Source organism: Pteronotus mesoamericanus, unplaced genomic scaffold (assembly GCF_021234165.1).
Source record: "Pteronotus mesoamericanus isolate MK-2021 breed Mesoamerican mustached bat unplaced genomic scaffold, CSHL_Meso_final contig_180, whole genome shotgun sequence".
Lineage (NCBI taxonomy): Eukaryota > Metazoa > Chordata > Mammalia > Chiroptera > Mormoopidae > Pteronotus > Pteronotus mesoamericanus.
This window is the reverse complement of record NW_026555076.1, coordinates 991,694-1,018,169: the sequence shown is the minus strand read 5'-3', so window position 1 is coordinate 1,018,169 and position 26,476 is coordinate 991,694. Positions and strand designations below refer to the sequence as shown.

Sequence of the window (26,476 nt, the reverse complement as noted above, 5' to 3'; positions counted from 1 at the left end):
AAAGGATGAAATGTTAGTTACTAGAGAAAAGGACAGGAACAATGTAAGTTTGCCTCAGCCCCTCCCCATCACAGTGTCTAATTGTCATCTGTTCACTTGGAGTAAATAAATCTCCGTCAGTGGGCGAGGGTAATGAGGCTGTTCATTTATAAGCAAGTGAGGGATGAATGTCTTTCCCAAGGGATAACGGACACAAAGAAGAGAGAGAGGTAGAGCCAGGTGGAAAATCAGCATCAGTGTGAGTGAGATGTGGTGAGATTCAGCTCTGGGGGCGGGGGGTGGGGGGAGCAAGCAAGATGTCAAATGTTTTTGTTGGATGGCAACTGGTTTGCTAAAGTATCATATATACATGTACTTGATTTAAAATATATATGTTTAGAAAGGACCTGTGCTTTTGCAAAAGTTTCAGCACAAACAGGAACTCTTCCCAGAGTGGCGCTTGCCGATTAAAATTGCCGCTATTGTATCATCTCTGACTTTTCTTTACACTTTCCTGAGGGAAGTAATTCACCCTTTTGTAACTTCCCATCAACAGTATTTTTATAAAATTCCAATCCTGGTCATCAACAAAGTCTTGCCAATGGTTTCTATCACCCTCTTGGCGCTGGTGTATTTGCCAGGTGTGATAGCAGCAGTTGTACAGCTCCGTAATGGAACCAAGTATAAGAAATTTCCACATTGGCTGGACAGGTGGATGAGCTTTTCTTGAACTTCATCCCATCCCCCAACGCTAGGGTTTAATTTGCTAAGCATCTTGATGCCAACGCGCCAATTTACAAATGTGGTCCTTGCGGAAGTTATTTTCAGTAACTGTACATTAATATTCTGCTTCACTAATAGTGTAAAGATGTGGGTGGCTTTTCTGAATGAGGCCAGCTCAATCATTTTGTCTTGAATGAATCCTGATAAAAAATGAGACTTTCCTTCTCCAAGTTTTAATTAGTCAGTCTTTAAAACTCCGCCCTTTATTCAGCTCTGGTAACTGGAAATCCTACTGAATCAGACCTTGTAGCCCTGAAAACCCCCCCGCAGAGCTGCCTCATTAACGAAACTGGAACCATGACGCCGTCACACCAGATTTCTGAGCTAACTAAACACACACGTGGCTTTACAGAAGGAAATGGTGCCCACCTTTCGCAGCAGAACTTTGGCTAAAGCCACCAAGTTTTCATGAAGCCTCCCTTATTAAGGTAACTTGTCCCCAGGAGTGAAACCTGGCACCCGGAGAACAACCCCTGCAAGAGCAGGCTTCCTGAAGGGTGGTCTGCTGTCCCTGGCTTCAGAGTGCTTTTCTCCCTGGCCGCCCCACAGCACAAAGGTGTAGAAGACAGCTGATTTTACCAGCTGTGTACAGCTTTTCAGTGTGTGAACTCTGCTGTACAGTTAGGGCGAGTTGCAGGGATGGTCCCACGCCGGGCAGCCAGCTCAGCGCTGGTGCAGAGCCCTGACCTGTCTTGTGGCCTCACTGCCTTCTAACTCCGCAGGCCTCGGTCCTGGGAAACACTCCTTCCCCTGTGGCTCTCACCCTTTCTTCTGATCTTGAGCTTGTGCCAGACTGCCTTTCAGCTCCCTGGGTCTCTGCAGAGATGACGTCTTCCCCAGCACGGCCCTAGAACCAGCCTGTTTGTTCTGAGGTTAAATGTGCAGCTGGGCAGGTGTCCATCTGTGCTAAGTCAGCCCCCTCTCGATGTTTCTTATTGCACTGTCTCCATCAGCACTTTCCCGGTCTGGCAGCCCGTAGCTGTGCTCTTCTGCCTCCTTCCTGCCCTCTCATGCGCTTACCCCTAGAATAGATAATTTTAGAAAACCCAGAAGGGGCAGTGGAGACCCCCCTGCCCCCAGCTTACCTCGTCATTGACAGTAGAGCTGACTGGTTGCTCTATTTTCAGGGACTTCTTCAAGTTCTCTGAGTCAGTTGGTTGCAATAGGTCTTCCTGTTGGCAGGGCCGAGGACTGCAGAGCCCCCAGTGGTTACCTCCCCCAGCGGCTTGCCCACTGTTTGCACGAGTGGGGCACGAAAATACCAGCATTCTCAGTGTACACCAGCGTGTGGGAAAGGCTGGGAAACCCAGGGGAGAATAAAGCCTGCAGGTCCCGACTTCCCCTGCAGTCCTCCCACTCAGCCTCTCCCAGGCGGACCCATGCTTGCTGCTCTGTTTCTCAGCCGTCCCTCTTCCAAGTTTCTTTTTTTTAAATCCCAGATTCCTCCTGGCCAACCTGGTTCATACCCTAGTCTTTTTCCCAGCATGGGTCTCCTTATCCCCTCTTTGCAGGGCTCCCCCCCCTCTCAGTAGCACACTAAAAGCAACCACTGCCTTTCTTTTTTTTATACTTTTTTTTAAAAGTTCTGTTTTTGATTATAGGAAGAGGGAAGAAAGGGAGGAGAGGGAGAAAAACATTGATGTAAGAGAGAAACATCCATCGGTTGCCTCTCGTACGTGCCCCAACTGTGGACCAAAACCACAACTTAGGCACGTGCCCTGACCAGGAAACAAACTGGTGACCTTGCCGTTTGCAGGATGACACCCAACCAACCGAGCCACACAGACAGGGGCACTGTCTTTCAACGTATAAAAATGTCTTAGCCCTCGTCTGAGACCAGGTGTAGAAGAATCCCATCTGGGACCTTCCTTAAATCCATGATCACTTTTGAGAGGTATCAAGATTTGGAGTAAGTAAACTGGTAGGCCCACTTTATCGTCTCTCCTTGCTCAGCGGCCTTGGAGAAGGAGAGGGTGAGCGAGCCTGCTCCCTGCATCCGCAAGAAGGAGTTCTCTGAGGTTGTCCAGTGCTCCGTTATCCATTTTATTCAACAAACACTTACTAAACCTTACAGATGAGCAAGGCCTTTGGTGAGGTCAGCACACACTGATGAGATCTAGTAGCTGTTGGCATCTATCTGAGGCATAGAGGAGACGCTTCGGTTCCTTTTATTCATTCAGCAAACACTGATTACCCTCTAACTGGTAAGCCCTTGTGCAAGGGGCTAAGAATGTAATGATGATAAGATGAGTACAGTCTCTGCTTCCACAAATCTTACATTCTAGAAGGAAATGCAGGTGAAAAAGTGAATACACAGGTAAACAATTACAAATATTAAAAGACCTGTGAAGGTAACAAAGTCCTAAGATGGGTGGAGAACCTACTTTAAATAAAGTGGTCAGGGAAGGCTTCATTGAGAAGTTTCTACTTAAATCGACACCTGGGAATGACAGGGAGCTCCACAGGTAAAGAATGAAGATAGAACATTCCAAACATAAGAACCTGCATGTGCAAATGTCCTGAGGCAAGAAAGGTAAGTGTCACAGTGAGAAGAACCCTCCCCGTGGACCCATCCCTTGCTCTCCTCCTTTCCATCCGGACCACAGAGCCTACCATTTAGAAGGAAATGGACACTTCATTTTTTTTTCCCCAGTATGTGACAGGTAACGTTGCACATTTCCCTCCTGCAGAAATGGTTTAAGCAGCGCCTGGCCCAGTGGCGGCAGTCCGAAGGCCTGCCCTCAGAGTGCAGATCCGTTACGGACTGAGAAGGTGGCGGGCGCAGCGGCTCCCCTCCATGAAGACCGTCTGCTGTTTCTCTCCTCGGCTTAGCCCAGCCGTTTTGTTTTTTCGGTGTAGTGTTGTGTGTTCCACTGTTAGCTGTCCTGCTATTTAACACAATGTTGTATTTTTTTTTAAATGTATATAACTAGAAAAGAAAACTCGAGGAAGCTATGTGCAGCTTCTGTAAAGCAGCGGCCTGGCTGAGAGAGTGGCGTGGCTTGCTCCTCCCTTGGGTCATGCTGACAGATGGTGCAAAAACCACCTAAGTTTGTTTTTGGTCATCACCTCCCAATATTAATTTACTTTCAATATCCATTTCAGAGCAGGCAAGGCCTCTGTTGAAAAGATAACGTAGCCAAGAGGGAGAAACATTTCCTTCTGAATCTACTTCCCTAAGTTGTTTTCCTTATGGTTCATTTACTACATTGAGGTTGAATGACAATGCAGAGGAATATTTGAGTCATTCAGATTTCATAAAGTCGTTCCTTGGATTAAAGCTGCATTCACTTAGAAAGAACCCAGTTAGGCTAAAAGACAGAAACTCCGCAAGCAACAAGACAGAAAAGCAAGTGACTAACAAAAAAATCCGCTAAAATCTTTCATTTACTTTGTTTAAATGTGTCTGTTAAATTTATTTTGCTAAACAGAATGAACTGCTTTGTGTCTCTAAAATGACATTCTAAATAAAACCTTAACTTTTTGTTGAAAATACACTGTGTGAGTCCTCTGAAGATTTTTTACTGAATAATAAACATATCGAAGGAAAACAGTAGCTTCGGTACAGAAGCAGACTGACAAAAGAGCTGTTATTTTCCAAATTCATGCTGTACAAAGCGGGGTCCAGGACTGGCATCATCAGCATTAGCTGCAAGCTTGTGAGAAGTACAGGACCCCGGACTCCAATCCAGACCTACCAAGGCAGAACCTGCATCTTTAACAAGGTCCCCAAGTGGTGTGTCACATAAAAAGTTTGAGCAGCACTGTTCTGTAGGACACTGAGGTCCATTTGCATCCATTTTCTATCACAGCACATTAACCATCTTTATAGTCTATCGATTAAAGTTGTTTGATTGCATGGAACAGTAACTTGGTTACAATGAATTAACCAAATGGTCTTTTAGTCTATCTGTGTAATAGGTTATTGTTCTTACATAAGGCATCAGCAGGTAGGTGGCTCCCTGATGTTGTCAAGAACCTATGGTTGTTCTGTCTCCCTACTTCGCTGTCTTCAGCATTGTGGCTCTTGTGTCCATGCATGCAAAACGAATGCTCGGGCATTGAGTCTGCCTTTCAGGGGGTGGGGGGTGGGGCGGAGAGAAAAAGAAAAAGGCAAATGCCAGCTAAGACTCTCCCCTTTAAAAAAGGTTTCCTGGCAGCTCCCCACCCAGCAACTTCCACCTGCATAATTGGGTCATATGGCCGCTCCTCACTCAATGGAGTGTAGTAAGGTAAACATTTTAAACTGGGAATATTGCTGCCCAATTAAAGTTCTGTCGGTAAGAAAGAAACGGGTAGAGTGGACATCAAAAAAGCCACCACAAGTCTCTGCCATCCCAGCCCTCAATGACATTGGTGCACCCTTCTGAACTCTTATTGACAGTCTTTTCAGTTCTTTAAAATAAAGAGTCCAACAGGGAAAAATATGGGACAACTATAATTGAACAACCATTGAAAAAAAAAAGTCCAAGATAAGAAACACTAACAGTTATTCATAATACAAATGTTTACAAGATCCCCTTAAACATCCTTGACAAGCTTCCTCTCCCTCTACCTTAAAACATTTCTTCCGTAAACACTACACAATGAACCAAGGTCTGAACAGAACAGCCTCATCTGGTGGTCTGGGCATTAGTCAGCACACAGAGCTGGATGCTAACATCACCTTCTGGAATGAAGGAAGGGAAAGGTGAGTATGAGCCAGGAATGTGTGCACATACTAGACAGTGGCAAATGGGGAGGGAGGAAGAACTGTGCTGCTAATATGACTGTGGCCAAAGTGGACACAGAGCTCTGTGATTTGTCCCTGTCACGCAACAAGAGAGATGCTAACCCAGGTCCAGGACCCAGGTCAGAAGTCCTTCTAGTGTAACAGAGACATAGCTCAAGAACAATCTGTCCAGGCCAAGAAGAGCTCACCAAATGGGCAGAGAGTGTGCCTTCAGCTTGTTGAGAACTGTTTAAGACCAAAGGATCACTTCCTGTGCTTATCAGGCTGAAGAGTCATGAGTCCTTGAATGGCCCATGCTGGGGGGAAATAAGGATTCGTGTCCATTCATTCATTTATTTTAACAAGAGCCAAGTTTTTTATTCATTCATTTCTTGTATTTGAAGTTTTCCCCAATGTCATCCTTAGCCTGATAGTCTTTACCATAGTCCTTAACTACCACATAAGTACAACCAACCATTGCAAGGGGTCTTCCCTCTCTGTCGGTTCTACAGAGGGCTCTCTTAGTTTTATTATCGGGAGTCACACTCAGAGTCATAGACCAAAGTGGTAATACCCACCCTAGACAGAGAAAAACTCTGCACAGTCTTTCTTTGCCTTGTATCATCTCAATTTTGCCACTGCAGACATTGTTGCTTTAACTGATATTTCTTCCAACCCCTTTCTCTGTCGCCACCTTTCTCTATCTAACGCTGTAGAGGCTGAAAAGCTGGAAAATTCCCTCCTCCATCCCCACAAGGAAGCTGTGGAAGTCATGTGACGTGATCTGGCCAAGGCTATTCAGGTTGAAGCTTGGGGGGTAGGGAGGATTTTGGGAAAGGTTTTTGCCTTTCTTGGTAAAAAGTACAGAGGTAGCAGGCTCTGTCCTTTTCTCCTTTCTTGCCTTAAATCAGTGTCATTTGTTAATTATAGAACTAAAGACAAGCAAAAAAATGAGACATGCAATAGAACCCATAAAAATTACCCATGATCCCACCACGCAGAAGTAACTTAATCTTAATATTATAGTATCATACTGAGGGGAGGCATGTTTTTTATTATTATTTTTCTAAATCAGAGGGTCCCATGACCCCCTCCTTGGGTTTGATTGATTTGCTGGAACAGCTCACAGAATTTAGGAAAAACAGTTTACTTATTATAAAGGATATAACTAAGGACCAGCCAGATGGAAGATACGCAGAAAGGGGGATGGAGCTTTTCCACCCTCTCTGACCACCCCACCCTTCAGCGCCTCCACCTGTTCACAAACCCAGAAGTTCTCTGAATCCTGGATGTTAGGGACTTCTATGGAAGTGTCATTGTGTGGGCATATTGATTGAGTCATGGGCCATTCAGGATTAAATTCTATTTCCAGCCCCTGGCTCCCCTCCCTGGAGGTCCAGGGTGATCGGGGCGGGGTCGAGAGTCCCAGCGCTCTAATCCAATGATTTTCAGCTGGGGTGCGGCAGCACACTGGTGACCACCAGAATTTTAAAAACACGCAGTACCTGACTATTTAGTCAGGGGCTCTAACCTCTTTCCCCTCAGACTGTCCAATTAAAAAATGACAACAGCCAACAAACAATAGTCATCCAGTGTGAATGAGCCAAAAGTATACCTATTGTTTGGTCAGATTGGCAAGAGATAAATCTTTTTGGGGTGCCGAAGAATTTTGTAATCAGTTTATGTGTGCCATCAGGTGAAAAAGGTTGAAGGTCGCTGCTCTGACCACGTGGTTGGTTCCCCTGGCAACAAGCTCCCATCTGTCTAGGGGCTTTCCAAAAATCACCACATTAACATAAACTCAACTCTGCTTGGAAGGGCTTGTTATGAATAACAAGACACACCTTTTACTTTCATCATTCTGGAGCTACTTCAGAAACTGCAGCTATTTGAGGGCAACATACCAAATATTAAAACAATAGATACTCCAGTGCTCATATTACTTATAAAATCACAAGGGCTTTAGGAGCCGTGTGCCAGGAGCAGAGCTCAGACCAAATATTCTTGTTCTAAATCACAATATCACAGGATGGAAAGATTCTTCCTGAGGACAAAATTTGCTCTTTTGTTTATAAAAACATCTTGATGTGTTTGGGGGTGTTGTTTGTTTGTTTTTGGCTTTGGGTTTTTTTTGGGATGGGGCTTCTGAAGCATGTCTAGTAGGAGGAAAAAAATTAAGAATTTAGAGGCTGTGCAGAAAAAAGTAGCAGGAATTAGGATGTGTTCCATGAAAACTCAGGTAGGAGGCTCCCTGGGTACTTAGGGGAGGGGTGGAGGAGAATGGTCTGGAAAGGTCACAGGTCAATATGTCTGTTGTCCCAGAAGGCTAGTGGAGCTGGCTCAGGGACTGTACAATCTCAAATATTCTATTTTAAATTAATGTCTGCTGTTGTCATGCTGCCACGTTTCTTTGTTATCCTTGGCCTTCAGGAAAGTTCTATGACACAGAATGGCCTAGCATTGGTGATCTTTGTGGGATGGGGAAGGAGCTGATTGAGCCATGTTTGTAGCACACAGTGGTCTGCAGAAGCATTTGTTTCTGCCTGCTGTCTTGTTCTTGTAAAGGGGTAACAGCAGACCTTCACATTTGGGGAACTTCTATTTCATGGGTCCTGGAAGAGCAGTTAATCACAGCACCCCAGATTCCCCACATTAGGCACATGGCCCAGGCTGGCCAATCACAATGCCGTATCCCTTTGCACATAGGGACTGAGGCAAGGCATGGGCTCTTGACCTCAGATGGGTCAAAGCCCTTTGCCAGAGTTTTTCCAATTGGACCTGGAGGGGTTAGGGTTAGTTCTCTGTTATTCTCTTGGACGAAGAGCTGTGGGGATGGAGGCCTGACGTTGCAGGCAGCTGCCTACCCAGCCACATAGAGAAAAACAACTCTGTAGTGTGAGAGCATGAAGCCAGGCAGAGGTGGGAGTTGGAGAGAAAACCTAGGGCCCAGCTTCCCACTCTTCCCTTGGGCTGCCCCCCTTCCGGGCTCTGTGAACTAATGAATTCCCTTCTCGGTGTACATGTGTTATTTGAAGCAAGAAGAGTCCTGGCTAATGGCAGAGTGAAGAAAGGAAGGGAAGAGTTAATCAGAAGAGAAATATCAGCCACTAGAATAATTAATGCAGGAGAAGCAGTAATTCAGAGGAAAAGATAGCCAGGAATATATAGGCCAACAAACGTTGAAAATAATTGGGCATAGAACCAGACTTTTCTCAGTTGACAGAGACTGAGAAAAAAATATTTTTGCATATGAAAGGAAAAGGTGACAAGAAGATAATTTATGGACACCAAGTGCGTACTTTTTTTGAGCTGAGTGCAGATGTATGGTAGATAGGAGGTTGTCACCTTCTTGGAGACATTCTGCTACCGTCTCTTAATGCTTGCCATCTCCATTTAGAAATCTTGTTCCACATTATTCCATTGCCCACTAAAAAGTCATTAAAAAAAAACCTCATGCCAACCATTTCAAATGCATCCCTGCCCGAACTCAATGCCAAAGTAACTAGCAATAACAATGGTAATAAGAAAAATAATTTGAAATTTCACATTCTTTTCCCATGATGGAAGAACTAAGAGGTAGTGTAGTGAACATAAGTCAGGCAAGGATCTGGGACATCAGCCACTGCTTATGTTGGCAAGGCAGGAGAGTAAGATTTTTGGTTTTATGAAGCCTGGTGCTGTGATGTTATGATCTAGAGTGTAAACAATTACGGGCATGAAGAAGTGACGGTTTCTAGAGACCATCACCCGTCTCTGTGAGTGGAACTCCGATCCTGGCACAGCCGCACTGGGCATGTGCTCCTCGAACCTAGCTTTCAGTGTAGTTTCTTATAAAAGTTTACCACTTACACTTAGAAAACCTTAAACATTGGATTTGAATCTCAGTCTAACTACTAAGTACAGTGACAAACTGACTCATAGTTCATATGACTCACCCTCTGAGTTCCAGATTAGCAATGCAGAAGGATTTTCTTTCTCTTTCCTCCAGATAGAAGCTCCCTCTCCCCACTCCTTTTAAAAGTTTTTCATCTTTTTTTTTTTAATAGGGGAACTTGACACTGTCTGGGAATACAAAAGCCAAATTTCTGGAGATAGTGATCTTAAGGATAAGAATCTTCAGGGGCATAGGAACTACACTTCAGAAACATTGATCCTTTTCAGGATACCCAACGTGTATTTGCATGTGAGAAGGAAAGTGCACCTGTGTTTACGTGGCCAGAACAGAGAGCAGAGGCAGAGAATCCTGTTTGTCCCTTAGCCTGTCTCTCCGTCTTCCTGTAGTTTTATCTGAGGAGGTGGCTGCCTTGCTAAAGACTACATTTTTGCACCTCTCATATAGGTAGGTTTTTAAAGCCAGCCTCCAATAATCTCTGCCCCCCGGTAGTCACACCTTTCCATGGTCCCTTCTCACATTGTACTAGGTTTGGTCTGTGTGACCAGTAAAAAAAGGCAGAACAGGGTTTGGTCTGTGTGACCAGTAAAAAAAGGCAGAACAGGGGTGTGTCACTTCCAAGATGAAGTTCTCGAAGACACTGTAGCTTTTTCTTTTCCCTTGCGCACGCTCTCTCTCTCTCTCTCTCTCTCTCTCTCTCTGAAATTAGTTGCTCTGGGGGACATTAGCTACTAGCTGCCCTATGGAGAGACCCACATGGCAAGGAACTGAGGCCTTCTGACAACAGCCAGTAAGGACAAAGGTCTGTCAACACCATGTGAGTGAACTTGGAAGTGCATCCTCCAGCAAGTCTCCCCGCACCCCAGTCTTCAGATAAATCGAGCCCCAAAGCCACAACATCCCAGCTAAACTGCTCTTCTGGCTCACGTCCCTAAAAAGGGTAAGAGTGCTCTCTGGTTTCTGTTCCCACATCTCATGAATTAGAGTGTGACTATGGTAATGCGCTGCCTTAGACCATATAGATGACAGCAACAGCTAAGGGCTTGAAGCGCAACAAAACAGAAAGAGACCAGGTCTCTGTATTAGTCAGGAAAGAACCAGGTTTAGCAGTACTACCCAACAATCTTAAATACACAATGCAACATGCAGCTTATGTATTATAGAATTGTATACTTGAAACCTATGTAATTTTTATTAACTACTGTCACTCCAATAAAATTTAATTAAAAATAAAAAAGAGGGGAAAGCAAAGCTTTATTTTTCACTACCACAAATCTGCCGCAGCTTCGAGCAATTTCTCAGCATGGCTGTCCTTCATATCCATAGTGCTTCCATGAAGCTCAGCGAAAGAGAAAATGAGAGCAAGAAAGCCTTGCCTTAGCCACTGACTGCTTCTGTGACATACCTCACACTCCCATTGCACTCGCCAAAGCAAGTAGCATGGCCATATCTAACCCCAAGAGGACAGAGAAGAAGAGTCCTCCCTTATTTCCAGAGGAAGGAGACTGGAAACACTTTTTCAGCAGAACTAATCTCTGACAGAGCACACAGCACCATCAAGTCATCATACCAGCCCTGGGCTTTTATCCAGGAAGATACCCAATAGACAAATAAACTTCTGTCTTGGTTAAGTTGTAGCGTTTGGGGATCTCCTATTACAGGGCCTTGTCTGTATCCTAAAATATAAAGGCACACAGATTAAAGAATGGATCTAGGACCAGCCTACCTAGTAACTGGTTCTAAAGTTACTAAGAAGGAAAATGAAGGCACACAAATGGATAGTCCCATTTGCCCTTCCATATCCACTCTCCATCCTTTTCTACCCTCCTCTGTGGCCAAGGAAGGTGACATTTACAGTTTGCCTCAACCAGGCTCCCTTGCCCTCTGACATCTAGTTGGGTTTAGCCAAGTGTAGTCATGAGCAGATCAGGGGATAAGGGCAGAGTTAGGTCAGAGCATTCTTTTCCCTGTCTGTGTCCATCCAGAGTCACAGCCTGACAGTAACATGCTCTTCTAGCCAAGGCACAGTGTCTGTCAGGACCTCTCAACAACTATAGGTCTCTCCGGCTTCCATTAACCTCTCTCTCCTTGACCCATTCTAAGACTAGAAGTAGTAACTGCGATTAGCCCCATTGTTTCCCTATCCCTTGTTGGTTTCCATACTCCCCACATCTTTGAAGAGTCCTTCCATGAAATTGTCTTCAATTACCTCTGCCATGTTTTTCCTGTCATACCCAGACCAATACTTCTCCCTCAAATTATAGCTATGACATTACAAATGGACAGCAAGTCCCAAAAGAATGATGCTGATCTTTCAGATCAACAATGTGTTGGTCAGAGCAAACAGGCATTAACACCCAAACCTCACAGTGCATGGGAAAGACGTGCCCTTTCCTGGCATCATCAAGATGGGAAGAAGCCAAGTAGCATCTTAAATATTTGTGACTTTATGCCAAATCATTTCAGCAAAAGCTAGTTGACTTAAAGCTTATCCCAAAATATCTCCATTATTCATTTCAAATGTCACTGGCTTACCAGCTTGTTAGCTGGAGTTCCACTGAGTTCAGTCAGGAAGCTCTGAATTACAGTATAAAGTTTGCCAGGTTCGTGTTTGAGCAAGAGTCAGGGGATCCTCCAAAAATTTCACACCCACAGAAAGTCCAGCTTATAGCTCAACTGATTTCATGGTGAAAGGAGGGAAAAAAATTAAAGAGAGAGAGAGAATGAAAGTGAGGGCAGCGTGGGGGGAGGGGGGGAAGCTGGCCATGACATTCATAAAAAGGAAAATGATTTTTCAAGTGAGAAGGTGCCTCTTCTGCATTGAAAGCAACCCCCCAAGCTCCTTTTTTTGGGGGAGTGATCTGCAAGGGAAACACAGGTAGAGGACCTAGAAGAAAATGTGGCTTTGCTTCCAAACACCAATGGGGGCTCTGCAGTGGCCAAAGGAGGAACCAATAATGTCATGGAAGATGATTTTTATCCACAGAGATATCTCAGGTAGAAACTTCTCTGAGATCAAACAACACGGTGGAGAAGAAAATGAAAAATATCAAATGCTTCATCCATTTATTAAAATACTCTCACATTCTAATTCAAAACAAACAATGCCAGCAAAATCATGTGTATTTGGAGGCTTTTGACTACAAGTGACTGGATACCCAACGGAAAGTGGCTTTTTATTTTCTCATATAACAAAGATAGGCAATTCCAAGTTTGGCTAATTCAACCACCTAACTAGGCTCCATCTCAGTTTTCTTCTCTGAGGTTCCCTTCTCTGTCTTCTCACAGTCACAAGATGACTGCTCCAGTCCCAAGCATCACATCCCACATAACATTATTCAAATGCAGGAGGGAAAAGCTCTGGTTTCCCCTTTAGGCAACCCTTGTACTTTATCTGGGAGTAAAAACCTCTTCCCAGAATTCCCTCTCACCCCCGCAGTCTTTCCCTTCATTTCCTGGGATTGGGTGACATGCCCCTCTCCCTGCCGAGGATGGGCAAAGAGAGCACTTAAAATAGACTGATATTTTAAATCAGGAGCTCTTTAAATATTTGTCAAAAGAGGAAAAAAGGTGAATTGGATTACTGTGGGTGCCTTAGACTAATTACAGTCCATTTCCTAGAATCCATTTTTCTAGAACCAATTGTCAGTTGATGGCTCAAGAAAATCAGCATTTTCTCATCAAGGAAGGAAGAAGGAATTCGGCAGTCGGCCACCAGTGTGTGCCCCTCACATTATGTCTTCTTAAAATGGAGAATGAGAGCAACCAAGGAAAGGGTTTATTATTTTCCAATGGTAACTCTGAAAAAAATGTTTTGGGATTTAAAGAAATTATTCATGCAAAAGGGTATCTCATTAATAGACAAGTTACTATATTCTAAAGAGAAATGAACCTTTTTTTTTTTTTTTTGCTCCAGCTCAGGCATAAGTTCCTTCAGGATATTCTCTGCTGACCAAATCGCATGTTGGTTAGGAGTCTTTCCTGTGTATTGTGCACCCTTTACTTCTCTGTAGTACAACACTTAACCATATCAGGTTACACTTCCCTGTTTATTCTTAACCCCTGCAGTTGGGGCTGTTATTTCTTCACCATATTCTGTTCCCTTCTCCTTCCATGTACTCAGCTACATTTCCCAACCTCCTTTGCAATTAGCTGTGACCATCTCACTGAGTCTGGTCAATGCAATGTGGGTAAAGTGATGCATGCCATGCAAACTCACCATGCAATCTCTGTACAATCTGCTGGCTGATTAGAAGCTCTGTGGGCAGAGAAAAATGTGGAAGGAGCTTGGGGCCCAGAATGAGTACTTGGAGCAGCATAGCTGTCCTCTTACCAACCCAAATCGAGCTGAGATGAAATGTGAGAAGAGTGCGTTTTTTGTTGTGCTAAGCCGCTGAGAATTAGGTGCGGGTGTGGGTGTTATAGCAGTTATCCCACCCTCACACCCTCCCCCGTCAGAATGAACACCTCTTAAAATAGGAGTCTCTTCTCTCTTATTCTCCGTGGTATCCCTTGCCCTAGCACAGTGCCACATTATGGGCACTTAATACATTTTTTAATGAAATAAATGTAATTCTCTCAACTTGCACCTGCTATGTCCCAAAATACCTATAACTTTGTAATGCTATATTGGTAACTTTTGATATCTCCTCTTAGCCCAACGTTGAAACAAACAGTGAATCCCTGTACAAGGTGGCTGGGTTACCTGTGGTGACGGTCCTGCCTGGCAACAAGAAAGGGAGGAAAAAGCTACCTCTCACTTTTGAACCTCATTCTTGGGAAGAGGAACCTCAGGGCACAAAGTGAATGGTAGAAGCTTTCTCCCAATTTTCATGTGTTTAAAAGGACACTCCAGCAAAACATTTAGAGGTGAAAAAGGACAGGGTCAGCAAGGTGCTATGATGTAAGGTCTTGCTATTATCCCAGCACACATTATGTGCAAGCATTGGCAAACCTCTAAACAGTGTTTCCTAGTGGCTTTTGAAATACCAATAACATCACCTGGGCTATATCTTTAGAAATGCAAATTCTGTGTGTGTAACCAGTTCTCTCCTGCTCAGTAAAGTATGAGTAACACTGCTATCTACCCTGCTCTTTTATTTTTTGTATCATTGTTTTTTTTATAAGGTAACTGGAAACAACTTTAGCATCTCCCATTGCATCAAGTCCCTCTCCCTTTTAACTAGCTCATGTCCAAGCTAGGAAATGACCCAAAAATAGCTGCAGGGTTTCCTTCCTGTTGGCACTAGTTGGGATGGGACAGTTACAGGTGCCCTTTCTGGCCTCTGATTTTATTGTTTTGTTTTGTTTTGTTTTCTCATCACTAAGCTGCAAAGAATTGCTGGTTCCCTATCTTACTGATCCTTGCAAATTTCATGATGCTGAAAGCTTGGCCCAGGTTAAGGGAATTACTGACTTCCTTTTTATCTCAAAATGACCACTGGAATTCTCATTGTGGATATAAGGGTAAAATAATACAACCACTTTGAAATTACTGTTCGGCAGTGTCTACTGAAGTCAAACATGTACCTAACTTGTGACCCAGCAAATTCACTTATAGATCTACCCCATGAAAAATGAATGTGTGTGTCCACAAAAAGGCATATGCACCAATGTTTATAGCAGCTTTATTTATAATAGCCCCGAACCTGAAACAACCCAAATGTCCATTAACAGGAGAATGTATAAGCCTTATGGCACCTTTATTTCATGAAACACTACAGAGCAATGATTAAAGAACAAACCATTGATATATAAAACAATGTGGACAGACATAAAAAATATTATGTCATACACAAATGAATCTTTGCTGTATGATTCCTTTCATATGAAGTTCAAGAACAGGCAAAACTAATCTATAGTAATATTAATAAGAACAAGGCTACTGCTACGTGGGAGCCAAGGGGCTTGACCTAGAAAGGGCATGAGAGAATTTTCTGGGAAAGTGGAAATGTTTTAAGTATTGATTTGGCTGGTGGTTTCACAGGTATATACCTGTACACTTCACTGATGTATAGACTTAAGACTTGTGCATTCTACTTTAAGTCTAGACAGATGGCCGGTTTCTGCTGCTCTCAAGGAGCAGATCCACATGCCTCTGCTTGCAACTTCCCTACCCTTTCTCGCTGGGGTTCCTCTACGACAAGTCCTCTGCAATCTTTCATGTTCTTACTTACTAGATGTTCCCTGAAGTTGTGAGTCTCTGCTGAGTCTCCCCTCTGGAGGTTCATCTCATTGCTGTTGCTGTGAGTGAGGCCAGAGCAGATCCTGCGCATTTACTCACATTACCTACCACGGGGGTAGGTGCCTACCCAGAACCTCGCAGGCTGGGCTTTTCTGTAGCCTAAAGTAGCTGTTACTAATTCTTTCTTATGGTTCTTTTAAATCTTCTAATTTCTATTTCTTCATCCACTTCCATCTTTTCCACAAATTGTCTCCAGCTTCTGGGGATAAATGAAAAAAAAGTTAATACTTGGCTGGTGGATTTAATTAGGGCCACCGAGGTCTGGGACCTTAGCCCGGGTAGATTTGCCAAACAAAGAGAATGTAGTGCCAAAGCCACTTGGTGATCTGCTTGCAATAGAGGGTTTATAGCATTAGAGGCTACGTCTCAGAAGGCCAAGATTAAAGACAGTAAAATAAACCCAGGTGTATGGTTAGATGGTAACTATACAGAGGAGAGAGTGCGGGGCCAGTGTCGAAGTCCTCACATTTCTAGCTCCTTGTATCTTAATTTTTTGCTCAGAACTTTAAAAACTATAAAATCCAGGTTTTTCAGGACAAAAGTGCCAACCCATTTGGACAGGATCCAACTTTTGTTCCAAAGGGAGACGAATGATCCTCTGCCCATAGTGGAATCACAGAAACCTCATCCAAAATGAGAGGGGAAAAAAACAGGAAAGCATAAAATATGCCCTCTTTAAAGTACTGAACATTCTGAATCACCCACAGAAAGGAAAACAGTGGTGAATTAGAAGAAAGTAAGGATTCGTCTTGACTTGGAAGAGCAGTCTGTGCTTGAGGGCATGCAGGCTGCTGTATTGATTACTGGTAATGAAGAGGAAATAAGCCCCGAGAATGGTAGCTTCTTGAGTGAATCTAACTTGCTAAGGAGCCATGAAGCCCTAGGCCAGTGGTTCACCCTGGCTGCGCCCTGGAGTTCTGTGTGGAGCTTAAAAAACCACGGAAGCCTGGATCCCACCCCAGAGACTATGATTTCATTGGCCTGCGATGTAGCCTGGGTATCAGGATTTTGTAAAGTTTTCACATGATTTTAACATGTAACCAAAGTTGAAAACCACTGATTGAAGTTCTAGGGCCCCAGCAAAGTATTTAGCAGACTACCAAACATTCAATAAATATTTGTTGCTGTAGGGTACTGTAAACTAGAACAAGATTTTTTGTTGGGATATAATTTGCATGTAAAATTCATCACCTTCAAGTGTAAAATTCAGGGGTTTTTAGTGTATTCAGAGTTGTGCAACCAGCACTGCTATATAATCTCAGAACATTTCCATCACCACCACCAAAAGTCTCCATACCTATTAGCAGTCAGTCCCTATTTCCCCTTCCTCCAAGCCACTGGCAAACATTCATCTATTTCATGTCTTTATGGATTTACCTATTTGGGGCATTTCATATAAATGAAATCATACTATACATGGCCTTTTGTGTTAGGCTTTTTCCACTTTGCATAATGTTTTTAAGGTATATCTATGTTGTAGCGTGTAACAGTACTTCATTTTTATGGCTGAATAACATTCCATTGTGTGGAGACACCACATCTTCTGTTTTTCTGTTCATGAATTGATAGACATTTGTATTTTTTCTACTTTCTGGCTATTATGAATAAGATAGCTACAAACATTCACATTCAAGTTTTTTTGTGAGTGTATAGTTTCATTTTTTCTTGGGTATATACTTAGGAATGGCATTGCTGGGCCATGTGGTAATGCTATTCTTAACTTTTTGAGGAAATGCTAAAATCTTTTCACAGTGATTGAACCATTTTATACCAGCAAGTACATGAGGATTTCAATTTCTTCATATTTTTTTGTTTTAATCTTCACTGGATGACATTTTTTCAGTACTTTAGTGAGAAGAGAAGCGAGAGAGGAAGGGAGAGAGAGAAACATCATCGATGCGAGAGAGAAGCATCGACTGGTTGTCTCTCAGAGGTGCCCAGACCAGGGATCATTCCTGCGTGGACTGGTGATCAAACCCACAACCTAGGTATGTGCCCTGACCAGGAATGGAATCACAGCCCTTCAGTTACAAGATGACGTTCCCACCACCTGAGCCACGCCAGCCAGGGCCCAGTTTTCCCTTATTCTTGCCACCACTTGTTATTTTTATTTTAAAATTATTTATTTATTTGTTTGTTTGTTTGTTTGTTTAATCACCACTTATCTCCCTTACACCTTCGTCCACTTCCACCTCCACCCACCCCTTTCCTGTTGTTATTTTTATTTTTAGAAAATATAGTGTATATGGAACAGTACTCATTGTGGTTTTCATTTCCTTGTTCTTAATGATTAATGATGTTGAGCACTTTTTCATTTGTATGCCTTCTTTGAAGAAATGTCTTAAGTCCTTTGCCTATTTTTAAATTGGGTTCCTTGTTTTTTTATTATTGAACTGTAAGAGCTCTTTATGTATTCTGATTACTAGATCTTATCACATACATAGTTTGCAATTTTTTTCTCCTGTTTCACTTTCTTGATAGTTTCCTTTGATACAATAACATCTTAATTTGATGAGGCCCAATTTGCCTATTTTTCTTTGATTGCCTATTTGGTGTCATACGCAGGTCATTTTAATATTGATAACAAATATAATGGTCACTTTTGTCTAGTTAGCTGTGGCCGGCAGCATCTAAGATGGCTCCAGTGATCCCTACCACCTGACATTCATGCTTTTGTGGAATCCCCTTTCCTTGATTGTGAGCTAGACCCTAAGACAAAAGAGATGGGATGTCAATTCCAAGATTACATTGCCAAAAGACCATGAGTTCTGTCCAGCTCTTGTGCTCACTCTCTTACTCACTCTGAGGGAGGCCCCTTCCACGTTGTGAGCTGCCCTATGGGGAGGCCCACATGCCAGAGACGTGAGGGAAGCCTTTGGCCCCCAGCCAGCGAGGAGCTAAAGCACCGGCCTGAGCTGCACCTGGATTCCAGACTCACGGAAACTGAGATAAACACATTATTTTTAAGCCACTGAGTTTTAGGGCAGTTTGTTATGAAACAATAGATAACTCATAGAATAACTTTTTGCAAAGGCAAAATGAGGGAATGTGATGAGCTAAACCAAAGACTTGGCAGCAAAACACTCTTGCCTCTAAAAGTAAAATGACTAGAATTCACTGGTTAACCAAATGGTATTTACTGAGCTATCACAGCACAAGTTGTTTTATTTACTATAGGGATTTCTAATCAATACATATATATTTAATATAACCTCTATAATAATATATTTTATATATAGTATGTACATAAGTATATTTCCATTGCATAAATATATATTTATATATTTTATAAGTATATTTATATTATATAAATATTTTACATATTTTATATAGTATATTTATATCTTATATGTAATAGAAATAATATTATAAACTACATGATTAATTTTAGATTAATAACACCAGTGTCTCTGAAGCACTCATTCCAAGCATCTGAACCAGTTTCTCTCTTCCCTTCTTCCCCTTACCCACAGCTGTTTGCACTACCTTAAACTGTTGTGAGGTTACAGCATACAAGTAATTATAATACTAGTCTAAGCAAAACAAGGTTAGGAAAATGACTTAGTTATCCATATAAGATGCAATATAGATGAAATTCTCAGGACAGTCTTGATATCAAAACTTCTTTCTCATGGTCCTCATGTGTCCTGTTAGGGGTTCAGGAAACAAGGTTGCCACATATAGACCACAAGGTCAAACAATAACCATTTGGAATCTTTTGCAAGTTTAGATAATTCAATGCCATTTCAATTAGGCTATTCCATTGGCACCAGCAACTGGTAGTTGAGCGTGTTAAATCTTAACAGTAGTTTAGTATTCTGCAATTAATAAAAGTCATAAACCACCTCCGAAGCCACGAAAGTTCCAAAAACAATAGGAGCAATCGAAGAGGCCCTGTTGGATTTAGCTGAGTGTAAACAAGGATAATAATCAAGGCACTTGTCTGACACTGTCTGGGGGAAAAGCCACAGCAGGGTCAAGTCTAACACAAATCCCAGATGAAGGACTGTTTTGCTTTGAGGAGCTGAGCAGCTGGCCGGGGAGAAGAGAGAACCTTTGGTATTCCTGCCCTGGCCAACTTTGTCATTCCTTTCATCTTCACTCATGAGGAATCTGCTATGTTGTCCAGTCCTGGCACAAAATACTTATTCCATAAAAGCACATGAGTGTCTGGTCTGACAATAAGAAGCGGCTGTTCCCTTCACTTTTTACTCCTTCGCACCATGCACTCCTTAATGCTTGGCGGGGAGGGACATAGAGAGCAATTTAAAAAAAGCAAAGGCATATTAGAATCTTCTGTGTCGATTAATACAATTAATTTACCATTTTTAAAGCCTGAGAATTATTTGGGGATATTAAAAGGCACGGTAATGTGGACCCAGATTCCATAAATGTGGATCTTCGCGTTTCACTTCACTTCAGTGTGATAAACACTGACTGGGTGGCTCCAAGGTGGCAGGCAGGGGGCCGCACACTGGGCTGCGGGAATGAACGAGGCCTGGACTCCCTCTCTCGGTTGCTCAGCATCCAGCCTCAGCGTTTCCGCTGAGCTCCCAAGGGTCATGTATTGCCGCCTTATACAGTACAATTTCCTCCCATGTCTGCGTGAATCTTCAAAATTGAACTCAGTTTAACTCAGGTTAAGGTAGATGGGGTTTGAATAAGGGTATTTGCCTTCCTCCTTTTAAAAGATGCAGAGACAGAAGAGTATAAGCTCACCCTGTTGTAAGACATCCCAGCGGGCCCTCCTTTTCCCCCATTTGGGGACCAGGGCACACCACAGAGCCACTACGTGCGAACTGAGGAAGGGAAGATGATCCAACCACCCGGTTCTCCAGTCCCAGCAGGCGCCAGAAGGCTGGGCACCAGAATAGCTCGTCTTGGTCCAGCCGAGAGATATGGACCTTTCCTTAGAGAGAAAATGCTAGAGAAATAGAAAGGTTTTGAATAAAATAATTAATGGCCTTGACAAGGTTTAGGAATGCGGGAAGAGAAGTGGGTGTCGCAATCTGTGGGGAACACCGTCAGCCTGGGTGGTTGAAGAGGGAGGGGAAGACTGGGCAGTAGACAGAGCTTATTCTCCCTTCTTCATCAGCATGGTGCCCCCTAGTGGCTGATCGCCGACCTGGGACCCAGGAACTCCAGCCCACACAGCAGAAACCCTGGGGAGCTAAATAACATGGAATGGAGAGTAAATAAAGCTCTCATAGACAACTCTGAAAAAAGAAAATGGACTGATCCATGCCGTCCCCTTTCCACAAACACAGGGCCTACCTATCCTGGATAAAATTATAAACTTTTGGGTTTGTTTCTGAGACCCTTCATAATCGATTTTTTCTTCCAGTCTCCCATGGGAGACTATGGCCTTTTCCTTTCTCAATCACCACCTTCTTCATTCAAAACTTAGTCCTTCAGGGTTTGCACTCTGCTGAGGAACTGCCAAAGTCATCTGAAAGCACCAAACAGCGCATTTACATTTTGAGATTAGGCCTTCGGTGCCTCAGCTGAGAGGAATATTTGATGTCAGAATTTTGGATAAGCGCTGTGGCATTTGGGAGTAGGAGGCTCAGTGCATTAAGATTTGTACCCCTTCCCTTCTCCCCGCCCCCCACCATAATAATATGATGATTCCCATTCGCCACCTTCTTTAATGATTTGGACCCAAACCTCTCCATTTGACAAAAACTTAAAATTCTGTCCATTCTGGTGAACTGTGTTCAAAGATAGCCAATGTCCCTTAGGTGACCAGAAGTGGGAAAAGAAGTCTTATGACTTAGCAGCAGGGATGTGACCACCACAACCCCACAGGATAGCGCCGCAGCTGGCCAAGGCTTAAGGGAGTACAAGCAGAAATTGTTAGGGGACACAACTCTTCCTCCACAGGGATCAGGCAGCTTGAACTATACAAGGGGAGGTCAGACCCACACACAAATAAAACATATGGCCAAATAATATTTTGAAATGTGAATTCCTGCCTTTTTCTCTCTGAGAGCCCTTTTCTCTTTTCTCTGTCCCAGCAGGCTCTGGCTTCATTGCCTTAAGGGACGAATGTAGCAAAGGAGAAAACAGATATAGTTTAAAGTAATTTTGCTCCTTGTTCCAAAAGTTTAAAATCTCAGGGAAACCTAAGGATGAGTCATCGTGAAGGACATTAAAGAGAATTTTTGTCGTTCCCAGAATGAAAACAGTTTTCCATGGTGGTGGGGGCGGGGGGGCAGTAAAAAGAGGGAGAATGAGAGGTCATGGATTCCAGGAGCAGAAATGATCTGTGCTTGGCTTTGCAACACGGCCCCAACTAAGGACAGAAAATCTCAAGGAGAAAATGGCCGTGTCTAAGTAGATAGGATCAAAAGCAGCCCTTACAAGGACTCCCACGTTCCAGGCAAGGCAGAAAAGCAGCTAGAGGACCTGCAGGGAACATGCAGGAGAGAGATGACTTGTCTTAGCAGTAACCTGTATGGGCCAAGGCCCAGAGGATCTTCCCCACCCCGCCCTCCAGCCCCAACACTCAATGTCTTGGCACTTGGGAGGCTCCTGGAACCCCAAAGGGTATGAGGTTGTTTTTCCACTGGCTCAAGGTTATAAAGCAAACCGAGTTATGGAGAATAAAGGCATGCCTTTCATAGACCTGAGTTTATGACCTGAGTTTAGACCTGAGTTATGCCCATGATTCAAGGCAGAGAAAGGTGGTGAGTGGCAGGAGGGAGAAGAATGTAAGTGGCCCCAAGGCTGGAGGAGATTGAGGTGTGGTTGTGGAGAGTGAGCTGTAATTCTCCTGGTTACCCACTTCCGCCCCAGGAGGAGTGAAAGACCTGGTTCTCTATCTAAGCAAAAGCAGTGTGTTGTGAAACGGTCAATGGGTGATAACTGATCAACAAGATGTTAACAGTAAAGCACTTTGTTAAACACCTCCATATATGTTTGTTGATGGGATGAACTCTGTAGTGAGAACTGCAAAGATACGGTGTTTACTTACTAAATAAATGGAGGGAAATTTGGAACTCTTCCTATAAAGGGTAAAATTTATTCCTCCCAGTAAATTGATTGAATGTTCATGATAGTCAACCAAATAAGAATCTTGGCAACAGTGTGAGACATTTTATTGCTCTCATTTTGTTCTGAATCCTTATGCCCTTGCAAAATAAACAATGCACCTGAATGCAAAATAAACAAGGAACCGAAAGCATGTTTTAGCCTGATTTATGTTGGATGATTCACGGTTTCCCTAAGAATATATCATGCAGCAATCTCTTCTTCTATCAATTTACATTTTTCTTTAATTAATTGACTGTGTTATTTTTTAACTAGTTTTAGGTTTTCATAAAAATTAACTGGAAAGTAGAGAGAGTTCCCATATATCTTCTTACTCCCCACCCTCACCCAATTTCTCCTGTTACTGATATCTTGCATTAGTGTGGTACATTTGTTTTCATTAATAAGCCGATATTGATATATCATGAACTAAAGTCCATCGATTACATTAGGGTTCATTCTTTGTGTTGTGAATCCCATAGTCTTTGACAATGTATAACTGACACATTCATCATTACAACATCATGCAGAACAGTTTCATTGCCTCCAAAATCCCCTGTGCTCCGCCAATTCATCCCTTCTTCCTTTCTCCTCCCAAACCTGGCAATCGCTCCAATTTTTTTTTTTTTTAATTCTTTACACAAACAACTCTGGAGAAAATGAGGGATCCAATGAATACAGGCACAGTTTACATCAGTTTACATTAAGTCCCTATCTTTACCGGTAGACAAGCTTGTATTTTTTTCCATAGCTACAATAACTGTGCATACTATTTTCAATTCTGTTTCCAAACAACATTATTTCATAGATCTATTTCCATGTACAATCAGAGTCCACATACTTATCATCTCAAATCTTGCCTTAATTCTTAAGGACAGATTACCTTATAGTTACCGTAATATTTCAGGATGAATTGCTCTGCAGTTTTGAGATGTTTGTTCAGCTTCTAGCTCTTGTACAAAAGCAAATGCAATAAAGTTGCAATTTGATTTTTTACCCGTGAACAAAATGGGTCTAGCTTTGATCCAGCCTTTATACAGAGGGTCTATCTTACTTAAGAAACAAGTTTTTAGAGATTTTTTTATAATTCAAGACTCATTTTCCCATGGAAACAAAAAAAAAGGGCATGAGAGATGCATTCTTGGAGTACCAAAATCTATAACTATTAAATAGAGCACAGTTTTACTTTGAAGTTGCTATTGATTTTCTAAGCATGACTTCAAATTTTCCCTTAGGGCTGTCTCCTAAATTAATAGCACAGTCTTAATTTGGTTGATTGGCCCTTGTTTATACCATCTTTATCATATCCAACTTTTATTCTGAACTTTTTGATTTATGGTTGCATTTTTCAAGCTCTAGTTTTAGCAATATCATCACTTGAATGATATTTTTATAGGATTCATTAAATATTTTAAATTATAGTAATACTAAATATTAGAATAACAATGTAATAAATGCTCAAATCACTCATTGAATCTCATGTCTTTAAATACTGATTATGCTCCTGACACTGAGAATGAAGAGAATTGCAGTTTGCCAGAAAAAGGGGCACCGCCAGGGGCCAGGGAGCAATAGGTAGCAATGTACAAGTCACTTCCTTCTACAGCAAGACAGTATTTCTATATCAAACCACTCCTGTGGGACCAAGAGTTGAGAAGATTGTTTTATGCTGAAGACATTTGAAATTCAACAGATGCAGAAAGAAGCCTCCTCCGAGCTTCCCTTATCTGACTAAGAGCAGCGACTTGTGGGAGAGGAGGCTGGGTGAACCCCGTCTCTGGGGGAGCCTTACGGCCCTGAAGAGGACAGACAGACCGTGGCACCTGCGTAAACAAACATTACCACAAATTTCTTACCTCCCATTTGTCCCCGTAAAATCCCATTTGTCTTTCCTAAAGAAAGGATTCGTTCTGTCCATAGTTTTTTTTCCTCCCTCACTTGTTCCTACAAAGTTTGTTCTATAAGCCTCTAACATTAACCATTTAAAGAGGCAGCTACTTCTTATTGGCTTCCATACGCTGTCAATTTGGCCTTTGTCGATTAAACTCACAGTGCAGATTCTAACAGGGTGGAGAGGAAGTTTGTCCTCCCTCACACTTTGAAATTGCTAAAAAATCAAGTTTGCTTACAATGTGTTTCTGCAGCTGAACGCAGCCCTGCGCCTGCCCCATTTGAATTCCATGCACCTTAAAAATGCTAGTGTTTGGAGTTTTTCCCCCCTTTAAGCTACAACTCATTTTTTTTCTCATCAATTTTGTTTCTTTTGAAATGTAAGCTTGGGGTTTTTCTTTTTTTCAACACAGAAAATTCCAAGGAGTTGGACAACAGCATCTAATTTAAAGAGGTTTTATTCTGGCTGTGCAGGAATCTCATTCTTGGACTTGACTTCGTTTCTTGGAGAAGTTAGAGTTGCCCTGAGGGCCTTAGAACCTCACTGCAGAAGGAAGGCCGGTGAGAGGCTTTGAAACTGGCACTGTTCGGCCAACTCCTTAAACGCGTCTATGTAAATGTGGCTGCTGCAGAGTCCCAGTCAGCCAGGCCTAGCTGTGATTCCGCAGCGCTGCCTAGTGCTGCCCAGCGCTGCCTACCACGTCCCTCTAACCAGACTGCGGCCACCCCATCCATTGTACAAACTATGTGGGCTAGTTTTCTGTTGTGATGGTTGTTATTTTATCGTGCAGTTGTAGGAGTTCCTCACATTTTGGGGACGTTAACCCTTATTAGATATATTTTCTCCCACTCTGTAGATTGCCTTTCCCTCTGCTGGTTGTTTCCTATACTGTGCAGAAGCTTTTTAGTTCCTCTTGTTATTTTTGTTTTTGTTGCCTGTGCTATATGGCTGTGCAAAGGCATCATATAGCCAAATGTGGAAACAACATAAATGTTTGTCAACAGAAGAATGGATAAAGAAAATGAAGTATATACATACAATGGAATATTATTCAGCCTTAAAGAAGGAAACCATGCCATTATGTGACAATGTGAATAAACCTTGAGGACTTCGTGCTAAGTGCAATAAGCCATCCACAAAAAGACAAATACTGCAAATATTTCCACTTACATGAGGTTTCTAAAACAGTCAAATTCGTAGAAACAAAGAGTACACTAGTGCTGCCGGTGGCTGAGGGGAAGAGAAATGGGAGGTTACTAATAACAGGCATACACTGTCGATTAAAGAAAATGAATACCTACAGGCAACAATAATGCATTGTGCACATAAAATTTTTAAGAGATTATATTTCATGTTAAGCATGAAATATATAAAATATATTTTTTGCCAAAATAAAATATATTTTTAAAAAACTGTGCAGATTAAAACAGGGAAATGAACAAAGGAACATACAGATGCCTTGTCATTGAACATCTCAGTTGGTTTATGGTGGCTGGTAAAGAAATATCGTAAAATATGAAGACCTCCCACCTCTTGGAATATTTGGCAGAGGGTCTGAAGATAGAGAGCCCTCATCTGTTTCTTGCCTGAGAAGTCCTCACAACAGTTTACAGAGCCCTGGCTCCTGGCTGTTTCTCGGACCTCCGACCTCCTACCTTTGTCTACCTCTCTCCCCCTGCTCACTTTGCTCCAGAGGCAAGGGCAAAGAGAACCCAGGGACCTCATTAATAGCAAAGGAATATATAAAAGAAGCCGTAATAGGCCATACTTCCTATAAGTGACTGTTAAGTGGTGAATGGAATCTAGAGCCTCGCTACTCAGCAGGCAGAATCTTAGGGTCTGAATTGCATCCTCCCCGAAACATCATATGTTGAAGTTCTAACCCCTAGTCCCTCAGAATGTGACTGTTTGGAGATAGGGTCTTTCAAGAGATAATTCAGTTAA

The 26,476-nt window shown here is 42.6% G+C and overlaps 1 protein-coding gene across 7 annotated transcripts in view; it reads left to right on the top strand.

Moving 5' to 3' along the window:
• HOPX (HOP homeobox) overlaps window positions 1-4,259 on the top strand; it is a 29,222-nt gene extending 24,963 nt beyond the window's left edge. For all 7 annotated transcript variants that reach the window (XM_054566774.1, XM_054566778.1, XM_054566777.1 and 4 more), the window contains one exon: window positions 3,453-4,259. In XM_054566774.1, the coding sequence (XP_054422749.1) occupies window positions 3,453-3,530 (78 nt within the window). In that variant the 3' untranslated portion in view covers window positions 3,531-4,259. The remainder of the gene's footprint in view (window positions 1-3,452) is intronic.
• The last annotated feature ends 22,217 nt before the right edge of the window (window positions 4,260-26,476 follow it).